The sequence below is a fragment of the Lucilia cuprina genome, chromosome 2, assembly GCF_022045245.1.
Source record: "Lucilia cuprina isolate Lc7/37 chromosome 2, ASM2204524v1, whole genome shotgun sequence".
Classification (NCBI taxonomy): domain Eukaryota; kingdom Metazoa; phylum Arthropoda; class Insecta; order Diptera; family Calliphoridae; genus Lucilia; species Lucilia cuprina.
This window is the reverse complement of record NC_060950.1, coordinates 38,302,305-38,313,535: the sequence shown is the minus strand read 5'-3', so window position 1 is coordinate 38,313,535 and position 11,231 is coordinate 38,302,305. Positions and strand designations below refer to the sequence as shown.

Sequence of the window (11,231 nt, the reverse complement as noted above, 5' to 3'; positions counted from 1 at the left end):
CAAAATAAAATAAAACTACACAAAAATACCATTATCTTCTATATAGAAGTCATTTACTAACTACTATACAGATTAATGGTCAAAAACAAAAGTATTTTTTGTTGTTATAAAACACTCCATTTTAACTAATATTTTTTTACGAGTGTATTTAAACGTAGCTTTATTCATAACGAGTAGCTTTTGACGTTTTTTTCATACTCCCGTAATTAATTAATAATTTAGTTTTGGGTTTGTTGTTTGTGGTCTCTGGTGGAACTAATATTGACAGCCAACGTGTGTCGTGTTAACCATCAACTATCCAAAAAGAATGCCCATGGTGACTACAACTACAATTTTAAACAAAACTAAATTGGTTAACATTTGATAAATGAATGTATTTAATATTTATTTACATATTTATGTTGTAGTTTTATTTCTTTCGTTTTGTGGACTAAGAATGAAAGAAAGAGAGAATTTTTAATATTTAAAACGCTATTGTTAAGTTTTTTAACAATCACGATTGTTTTTGGAGACATGATTAAGTGTTTGTTTTCTTTTATTTATTAGACTATTTTAATTAATTTTGTATTAATTTTGTTTTAAGTAGCATAATATGACTAATCTTGTTGAAGATCATTTATTAAGTATTATAGATCGTTTATCAATGGTGATTTATTTTATGTTAATATTTGCAGACATTAGCCAATTGAATTGGATTATTTTAATTTACCTTGATAATGTCGTTTGGAGATCACCGTTAGTGCCAGGGCTAAGTCTCTCTTTTTTCACATGATTGCTGTTCATGTGTAATGACTGTTGTTGTGTTTGGTGATGGTGATGATGTTGGTGCGATTGCTTCTGAATCTGAAACTGATGCTGTTGTTGTTGGTGTGTTTGACTGCAGGATTGTGCCAGGGAATGACTCTGTAATTCATCACTGGTATTGTTGATAGAATTGTTGGCAATTTGATTTTGAAGCTGACTATTGACTAAATTGTTGTTTATGCTGCTACTGCTGTTACTGCAATTACTTACACTGCCACTGCCTGAGCCAGTGCTGCTGTTATTGTTGATGCTATTGCTGTTGTTGTGATTGTTGTTATTATTGATAGAATTACTATTGTTATTGTTTACCATTGCAGCAGCAACTGCTGCTGCTGCAGCTGATGATTCCATAATAGCATCCTTTAGGGAATCTAGTTGTGCTGCTGTCACACGTGGTGACATTTGTTCATTTTTCACCTTTTCCAAATAGAGATAAGCAGCTGCCGCTGCTGCTGTTGTTGTAGGTGTAATTGTGAGACCGGCCCCCTGTACCGGCGACGTATCCCCACTCAAGGGTGGTGTATTGCTTTTTTCACAATTCGTTTTAACACTTTCAATTGTATTGTTGTTACTGTAACCACTCAATAGTAAAGAGCGTTCGCTAAGCATTTTTTTCTCCCCAACAATTGTGATCGGTGTTAGTGATAGCGGTGCAATTGGTGGGTGTCTTGTTTTAAAACCACTTGTATATTTGATATGTTCTCTTTTTCTTGTCACTTCCTGTGTGTCTGTAAGTTTTCTTAAGGACAGGTCATTGGAGTCTTCGTTGATATTGGAATACAAGTCCTTTTCAATTTCAGCACATTCCTTTAAGACATTATGGTGAATATTGTCTGAAATAAGAGTGTTTGAGAGAAAAATTAAGTATTAAATAAAACAAATTTTGTTTAAATATTTTGGGTCAAATCACGTATTTTGTTTTAAAATAAAATTAAAAGGGAACAACGAAAATAAAATGAAAAATAATTTTTACCGTCCGTGCATCCAGCCAGTCAAGCATTTAATCATACACATTTACACATAGACTCGGTAAACACGATTAGAAAGTCACATGTCAGAGCAATGCGTCACATTTATACCAATAAATTGACAAGTGGCAATGAACTCTATACTCACGGATAGTGTTGTTTTTAACATTATTGTAGTTGTTGGTTGCTGTATTTATTGTTAGTAGTGCTGAAAAAAGTGTGAAGAGCTACGACAAAACGAAGTATGAACGTCGCCGCCCATCATAATCAAACAATCAAAAGGCAGCAACAAAACTGTATATATTTATACCCAACAGTTTTCCAAGTCAATGTGCCCCTATAATGTAGTACTGTACAATAATGCTAAAGTTCTCGTTAGACTAAATTTTTTTATGTATGTAACATTTAAAATGCAAAGAAAAATCAATCGATTACTTATTACATGTAATCAAGACTATTAGTACATGTAAGCAAGACTATTACATGTAATCAAGACTAGTAAACAAGATTTTTGTGACCTTTTTTCAGCCTTAAAAAGGCTAAAGTTTTAGATATTATATTACACATTTATGAATTTATGATAAGAACATTTAAAAAATGTTAAGTTTTATTTTAAGCTTTGGAATTTAGTGTAAGTTCCAGAACTGTTGGGTTCATAATACCTTCATTTACACTTACAAACACTTATAAACGGATTCATCGAAATATATACATGTTTGTTTGCTTTACTTATGTATGTTTATTTGTAATTAATAGTGAACGATCAACTGACCAAGAAATTGTATCGAACAAGTACATGTACATTATATGTAACATGTGTGTATGTGCGTGTGGTAAAAGTTTATACACATACAAAGATACAATTTTTGTAGTTTTATTAGATGTTGATAAAATTTGTTCGTATTTGTATTGAAAAGCTTGGTCAACAAAGAAAAAACGCACATCGAAGGGGAGGTTATACAGATTGTTAGTCGTTGACCAACATTTTAATAGAACGATATATTTTTGTCATGATCAGTCAAATTTTGTTCTAATAGTTGAATCCTCCAATCTGTTTTATTTACTTGTTCCGATAATGAATTACATAAAATATCTTCTACAAATATTCATAGTTTTTATTTTTTTATTCTTTATATTTTGCATAATTTGGATACTTAGATATGAGGGCTTTAGTTGTATCCATTTAAATCACTCCTATGTTATATTAATTAATGTACATATTTTTTCAACGTTTTCGAACTGACTAAAAACGGCGATACCGCTCCATCCATTGGTTAAATTCGCAAAGGGGATGGGGCAGTTTTGTCATTGAACAACATTTTGTTCTAAATCGCAGGGATTTCTTATATTTGCCGCATGTGCCTTAGAGGTAGTTTTGGGATTTAGGATATAATTTTATAAAACGAAACGTCAAATGATAAAAAAATTTATGGACAAAAAATTAACCCCCTCATCAGGATGCACTAAGTAAGATGAAATCATCAAGACAGCTAATTTTTATTTGTTTATTGTAAAAGTGCCTGGGTTTTGTCAAAAATAATTTATTTATTTTTATTCTAACATAAAAATTAGATTTGTGTTTTCAAACAAAAAAAATTCATATAAAAAATTATGAATGAAAATGCTGATAAAAGGGTTCCAAATGAAGAATATCAGATGAAGCACTAATAAGACGTTGTACTGCTGCAAATACAATTTAAATGCAACGACGGTGGTATATGTAATATTGTGAAATACACAACAAATTTTCTTTCTAATATTTATAATTTTTCAATTTTAGAAATTTCATTTTGACAAAACCTATACCATATAGTAGTATATAGGCGAAACTAATTGTCAAGGACCTAAGTCCCCTGTCAAAGACCTAACTGGTGAGAATGTATTAGTAGAAGCACAAAAATAAACACAGTTGTTCAAAAGGTACTAAAAAATGTATTTTTTATACGTTATTTTCTTTGTGTGTTATTAATTAAATTTTATAAGGCAGTAAATGAAAATATTAGTTATTTTTTTGAAAATATATTTTATCTTAAAACATATTATAAACACGTCTTTTTGTTATTTTGTTGATGAATTAAAAAAAGTAAAATACTTTTTTAATTTTCAATACTAAAATGTACAGCTTTTCATTTTTCAATTTTAATTAAAATAAAATGTCAAAGAATAAAAAAAATTTTTTTTCGTTTGTAAAATATAAATTATTTTCGGGGTTTTAAATAAATGAAAAGTGTTGAAAAAAATAATAATCATTAAGTTTAAGTGATAAGAAAAACTAATAAGTGGTAATATCATCGCAATTTTGATATTTAGTGAGTGCGTTTAGTTCTCACAAGTTTGTTTTATTCTCTTTGAGCTCCTCTGTGTGAAGAGAATAAAAATTTTTCTTTGAAAACCCCTTCAGTTTCGCCTATATGTACTACTATATGACCTATACTCTAAACCAGCGGTTCCCACCGTTTTTTTCTTCACGGACCCCTTATGAAATTTAAATTTTCCCACGGACCCCAATACATGTTTAAATTTTTTGAAATAAATATAATAAAAATCGTAATCGGACAAAAACTATAATATGTATATTTATTATTTTAAAATATATTTTTAATTCATAAATATTTTTATTTAAAGATAAACAGTCTCTAATAACAAAAAAAAAAAAGAAAAAACAAATAAAAAGTAACATAAAAATACTTAGTATTAAAAAATATAAGATTTGTAAGAAACTTGAGATCGTTATTTTTTTACATAACATATTTTGACATAAGCAACATAAAAGTATTATAATTCATTAAATATTTTATAAAAAAATATTTCGGGAAAAATAATTTTCAAAAATAATTAAAATTGTTTTGATTTTATAATATCTTTAACATTTGGAGTGATTTCAGACAAAGCACATCTTAATTCGTTTTCAACATCTAAACGAGATCTATATTTGGTTTTTATGCATTGGAGGGCAGAGAAACTGACTTCACACAAATATGTGGATGCAAACTGTATTAGAAGTTTTAACGCTTCATTCCCCAGCAAAGGGTAAACTTTATAATATTTTAACCAAAAATCTTCAACTGTCATTGATTCAAAGTCAGACTTAGCACACGAATTATTTAGTAGTTCTATCAGTTCTTCTTGGATATTGTCAGGTATGTCAACAACAGCCATATTAAATGGATTGCAAATTAAATTGGTTTGCCAAGAAGCTGTGCTAAACTCGGGAAAATATTTGCTAAATTGTTTATGCAGTGTATCTAAGTGTTTTATTATAATACTTTTTAGATTAAACATTTGGTTGTCGGAAGAATCAATAATATCATTCAGTAGAGGAAATGAAGAATATTTTGGTATGGGGGTTTCAAGGCGATCTTTCCATAACAATATTTTACACATGAATGCATTAATTGCATCGTATGCTGTCAGTATGGTCACTTGTCTGCCTTGTAGTTTCAAATTGAGATTGTTTAATGCTTCGAAAAAGTCACAAATGTATGCGAAATAAAATATAAAATATTTCTCAGTAAATTTTTTAAACAGTATTTCATTTTTTTCCAAAAGAAAAATTTCCACTTCTGTTTTTAAGTTGTACAATCTCTTCAGCATATTGCCCTTAGAAAGCCAACGTACTTCAGTATGAAACAATAATTTAGTTTGTTCTGTATTTAGATCTATGCATAAGGCTTCAAATAGTCTAGTTCTTAAGGCACTCGATTTAATGAAATTTACTATATCTATAGCAGTTTGTAATGCATTTTTTAATTCTACTGGCAACGTTTTGGAAGCAAGCGCATGTCTATGAATAACGCAATGTGATCCAATCATATTTTTATTGTTTTCCTTCGCCATCTTCAAAAAACCTGAATGCGAACCCATCATTGAGGCGGCACCATCTGTGCATATGCCGATTACTTTACTCCATGATATATTATTTTCGGATAAAAAATCGGAGAGGACCTTATAAATATCACTCCCTTTTGATGTCGTTTTTAATGATTTAACAAATAAAAACTCCTCATTTATTTTGTTTTCTTCGATAAATCTACAATAAAACAAAAGCTGACTTGAGTGAGATACATCTGTAGTTTCATCGCATTGCAGTGCAATAAATAAGGAATTTTCAATCTTTTGAAGAAGTTGTTTTTTAATATCATCTGCCATATCATCAATTCTTCTCTTGACTGAATTGTCAGAAAGAGGTATTTTTAAGATCTTTTCTTTTATGGCCATATCAAACATTTCACCAACAGCAGCTAAACACGGTTTTATTAAGCGTTCGCCAATTGTGTGTGGTTTTTTTGATTTTGCTATTAACATTGAAATTTTATAGGACACTTCCATAGTTTTTTCCCTTTCTAAATTCAACTGTCCAGATAAATCCAGCTTCATATTTTTTAACGTATTTAATTTAGATGCAAAAAAATGATTTGTCTTATTTTTGAATTGTGGATGGTTTGCTACCAAATGCCTCTCTAATTTAGACGGCTTCATTGCATCATTTGACAAAATTTTGTGACATATAACACATTGTGGCAAATCTTCATTATTTTTATTAACAAATGTAAAGCCAAATTTCAAGTAATCTGTGTTATATTTTCTTTTTTTAGACATCTTTACTTTTTCACTAACTAAACTAATTTTTTTCTTGAGAATTGTAATTCACATAGAATGATAGCAAATGAAATTGTATCAAAAACGTATTAGCTCTTACGTGCTGATGATGGTACAATTTTCAGTGTTGAGCTTTAAACACTTTTTATAGGTACTTTTATGCAATTGGCCGTTATATTATCTACAATGTACGATAAAATATTTTTGTATTTTAGTTCTTAACAAAAACAAACAGATGCATGTTGAAAATGAAAAAAAAAATATTTGTTTACTAATGAAATAAATGTGTAAAAAACATTTATAAAAGCAGAATGTTTTTTATTCTTTGTATTATTTCGTTCGACTTCGCGGACCCCCTAGGATTTTGCTACGGACCACTAGGGGTCCGCGGACCCCCATTTGGGAACCGTTGCTCTAAACAAACAAAAAAATATTGTGTTTGTTGAGGTTGTTGCCTAAACGCTCTCACCTTACTCATCATGCCCCTCATTTTATAAAACGAAACCATCGTTGACGTAAAAATTTGTATGAAGAATACTAGGAAATTTTTGAAATTTTGTATTTTTCCATAAATTTTTTTTGAAATTTTGTCGCACTGAATACTTAGAAGTGAAACGCTGTCAAAAAGTACCTAAGTCTACTGTCAGTCAGTACCTAACTGTAAGAATGCATTAGTATAATTTTCAAGTCAAAATAGTTGCAAAAAACGGAATTAAAAATTATTACAATTACATTTATATTTTAAAAGATTTCGTTAAATATCTTGCAACAGATTTTATCTTTAAACATTATATATGAATGCAATAATGAAATAATAAATAATTTAGTTGAAATATTTTTTCTTGAACCATACGAAAATTTACAACATTGTTTTTTTTTCAGTTTTAATTTCAACAAAAAAAATAAAATGTCAAAAAAATAAAATAAAAAAAATATTTTTTTGTTTGTAAAAAACTAAATCTTTTCAGGATATTAAATATATTTAAAGTTTGCAAAAAAATAATTTATTTGGCTCGAATATTTTGCAAAAATATGTTTATGGATTTCTGGACTTAGACGGACAAGTTAAGTCTTTAGATTTTTGTGGGAATACATGCTATTGTCTATGTTTTGATATTGGACATCACTAAATCGAATATGTAAAAAATTATAAAATGCATTAAGACTTTTGCAGTTTGAGAAGATTGTAGTTTTAAGAACTTGTTATATATAATTCAAAATAGTTTCGAAATGAAATTGATCTTCTATACTTTGCTAATAAAATGTTTCTTTTTACAACACTCACTCAATATTTACAACTTTCTATTGCATCAATGGCATGCAACATAAAAGTATTCATTGCCTTTAGATATTTTGCTGTTAAGAAAAAAAAACAAAAACAACAAAAAGCAACTATAAAAAAATACCTAATCCAGTTTATATTTATAAATAATCAGTGGATTGTAACGATAAGATGTTTAAAATACCACCACAATGTAACGGTAGATGCACCTTAATTGAAATTTCATCGAATCGCCATGAAAGAAACCAGTGTAAAAACGACATCAAATCATTTCTTCTGCAGTGATGCTGATGATGGAAATTGGAATTTGTAACATTTTTTCTGTTCATTATTATTAAATGGTAAAATCTACGAGATGCACAAGTTTTTTTTTTATTGCAAAATCATAAATGGTTATAACAGGGTTTATTGAAAATATATAGAGTATCACCAGATTACAAAACATACAAGTATTGTACACAACATTAAGGGGTATTGCAAAAAGTGCGGATTTATGTTGAAATCTTTTTAGTGACACTCTCACAAACAATCCCTTATCGATAATAAAATATTTTATTAAAACGTTGTTTAATCATATAACTTATTGTTTAAATTGAAAACCTTTTTGTAGAACTCATCAAATATCAATTAAAATTAAAATATGTATTTAAAATATAAGCCAAAAAAGTTTCATAACAGCAAGGTTATTTCTTATTTCCAAATACAAAAAGAACTTTTAGACCTTGTTTATGAAAGATGATTGTAATAAACGTGTCTCATTTAACGTTGAATTTTAGATTCAATTTTCAAACCAAAATGGAGCAAAAATTATAATAGAACTTTAAGTGCTGCAGAAACGAAATAATAATAATAAAACCTGTTCTCAAAATGATCTATAGAAAAATTTAGTTTTTTGCAATGCGCATGTGTAAAATGTTTGGTTGGTGTTTGTACGAACGAGATCTCTTGAACTTGTCAGGACACATTCATCCATAAATATTTCAACTTCTAAAGTTAAATGTAAATGTAAAATATATTTATCGTGCTGCATCCATTACAATAATTATTTCTATATAGTATTTTCACCACTGATTAAAGCACATTCAAATTTGGATGTTAGATACTCAAAGTTAATAATAATAATACATAAGACTGTTTCATTAAGATTAAGAAATTATTCGTAATATGGCGCTGTTTAGGTGGATGAATTTTATGTCTAACATTTGATGACAAGGGTCTTTGGCTATAACTAACATTTTTCGCTTTTACCTAGTTGGAATTTTCTCGTTAGATGTAGTACTCGCTTTTGTTAGCGTATCGGTACGAATGCTACGAATTGCTCCTATGCAAACTGAAAAACTATTAACGAACGAATTGTGAATGGAAAAAGTGTTTTCTTTTTTATTTATTTGTTGGCTGATGATGACGATGGGTGATTCGGTTCTTGATGTTAGGATGTTTGTTCTTTTGGTCGAATGGTTGTTTGTTGGCTGGATGGATGGTTGGTTGGTTGTATAGTAGTAGAAGGTAAATTGCTTGCATGTGTGTATGGATGAATGAATGACTGGCTAGCTGGCTGACTGACTGACTGGATATATGAACGTGTGTATCTATATATCTGTACCTGTTTGTACAAACAACTATTAGCATTAAATGTATAATAGTTCGTTATCAAAAGAGTGGAGCGTGGTGGATGTTAAGCGTTCAATGCACTGAATTGGTTTTTAGTTTCTCGTTGTTCTTGTTGTTGTTAATATTATTATTTTTGTTAAGAACAGGTGTGTATGATTTAAATTTAGTTGGTGCAAGACTCTGTATGTGTGTTTGAATGTTGGTATCGCGCCATCATTGCAAATCACATGCAATCCATTAAAGTGTTTCTGGTCCGTGTTGATTCTTCTTTTGGCCATGGCCTCTGTCCATGTTTCTGCCCATTGCATCTTACAAAGTGCTTCTGCTTAAACTTAAATAGTTATTGTAGTTTGATAACATGAAAAGCAACGTTGAACTAAATATTAATTAGCGCATGGGTTCACATCTACTGGTCATTCACCATCTACAGAAGAGCGATATCTTTACTTGCATATGAGTAAGTATTCACACAAACATACTAGATACTTAGTATACACACGATCAAGTATACACACAATCTTACAAAAAATACAAAAGTGCTAAGATCAGTTGCTGTTGTTGTTACTTTTTCAGATACACTCGTTGTTCAAACAGCCTTCAAGATCATAAAATATGCAGTAGAATTATCATTTGCTAGCTAGCACTTGCTCATATTGCAATCTAACAAACCTTTATTATTTTTTGAATTAGCTTCACACGTGCCTATCTTTGAAGGGTGTTAAGCAAATACGTTTTGTAGAAATTATTTTATGAATTGTGAATTATTAATTGCATTAAAATGTCTTTTAATATTTCTAATTCATATATTAAACCATTATTTTAATATCAGTTGCATAACAGAATATCATTATCTGTAATCCCTTACCCAAAATGACAGGCAACTAAAAAAATACATTCTAAATCTAATGGTTGAAAATGACCACATCTATCCAATCCTTTTATATTGCAATCTTGAGTTACTTGGTCTAATAGGTACAAAGTTTTTCACATTTTTATTGACTATTTTTTATAATACTATTCAATTCAAACTGCATGTTTATTTATAGATTAATACATTAATATGTCAATCTTCCACCATTTTGTGCTTCTAAAATCAAATGACTAAAAACTGTAGTTAAATATTATTGGTATTAAATTATTTTGATTTAACATAATTTAACACTTATGTATGTACATTTAGTCAGTCAGACAGTCAGTTGTTAAATGACGATGGCGCTTTGTAGTGAAATCAATTTAGATTTGAAATGCAAATCAAGTCGGATCATAATCATGAATACATCCATCCAGTCATCCATTGATTGATGCATGTCGCCACAAAATTGACGGGAGTGCATGTATTTCGTCGTCAACTTTAGACGAACAACGTTGCAATATTTGCACAGTGATTTCGATTATTATTCTTATAACAATTTTGTAAAAAATTGTAATAATTTTATTTTGAGTTTTTATATTATGTAACTAATGTTTAAAAAAACTACCTAAGAATTTAGTCTTTCTCTTAAAATAATATCATTTTAAATTATTTGCAAATCCTACCCTCTATATCACTGTACAGATATGGCTTAACTAAACTAACTACCAAAAACTGAATATTTGTTTGGTTGGTTGAATAACACAGGTCGACAAATGTGCAATCCAGAGACCAAAGTAAACTTTTCTAAAGGGCTGAACTGAATCCGAAACTCACCTTAGGTTTTCTCCACCACATCTGGGATTTGAGATATCATCTCCCAAAATTTGTAAACGCCATTTTTAGCAGTCAGATTCGGGTTCAGCGCGGCTTGAGAATTTCGCCTTTTTTAATATTTTGTGGGCTTGTGTAATTTTTTTAAATTTTCTTATGGAATTTTGAGAAGAATTATACATATTTTGCATTTACAGATGAGCCTTATAAGTATTTGCATATGTATATATGTATGTATGTAGAACATACATATAAAGTTGACATGATAATGTATTCAATAAGT

General features: G+C 29.3%; 1 protein-coding gene across 2 annotated transcripts in view; it reads right to left on the bottom strand.

Moving 5' to 3' along the window:
• The window catches only part of LOC111679008 (probable serine/threonine-protein kinase DDB_G0282963), a 57,305-nt gene that overhangs the window by 21,506 nt on the left and 24,568 nt on the right, over nucleotides 1-11,231 (bottom strand). The window contains exons 1-2 of one of the 2 annotated variants that reach the window (XM_046945247.1): nucleotides 1,778-1,884; nucleotides 710-1,637 (exon numbers count right to left, since the gene is read on the bottom strand). In XM_046945247.1, coding sequence (XP_046801203.1) covers nucleotides 710-1,413 — 704 coding nt within the window. In that variant the 5' untranslated portion in view covers nucleotides 1,414-1,637; nucleotides 1,778-1,884. Of the gene's footprint in view, nucleotides 1-709; nucleotides 1,638-1,777; nucleotides 1,885-11,231 lie in introns of those variants that run through there. The other variant, XM_023440488.2, reaches the window with a different exon arrangement.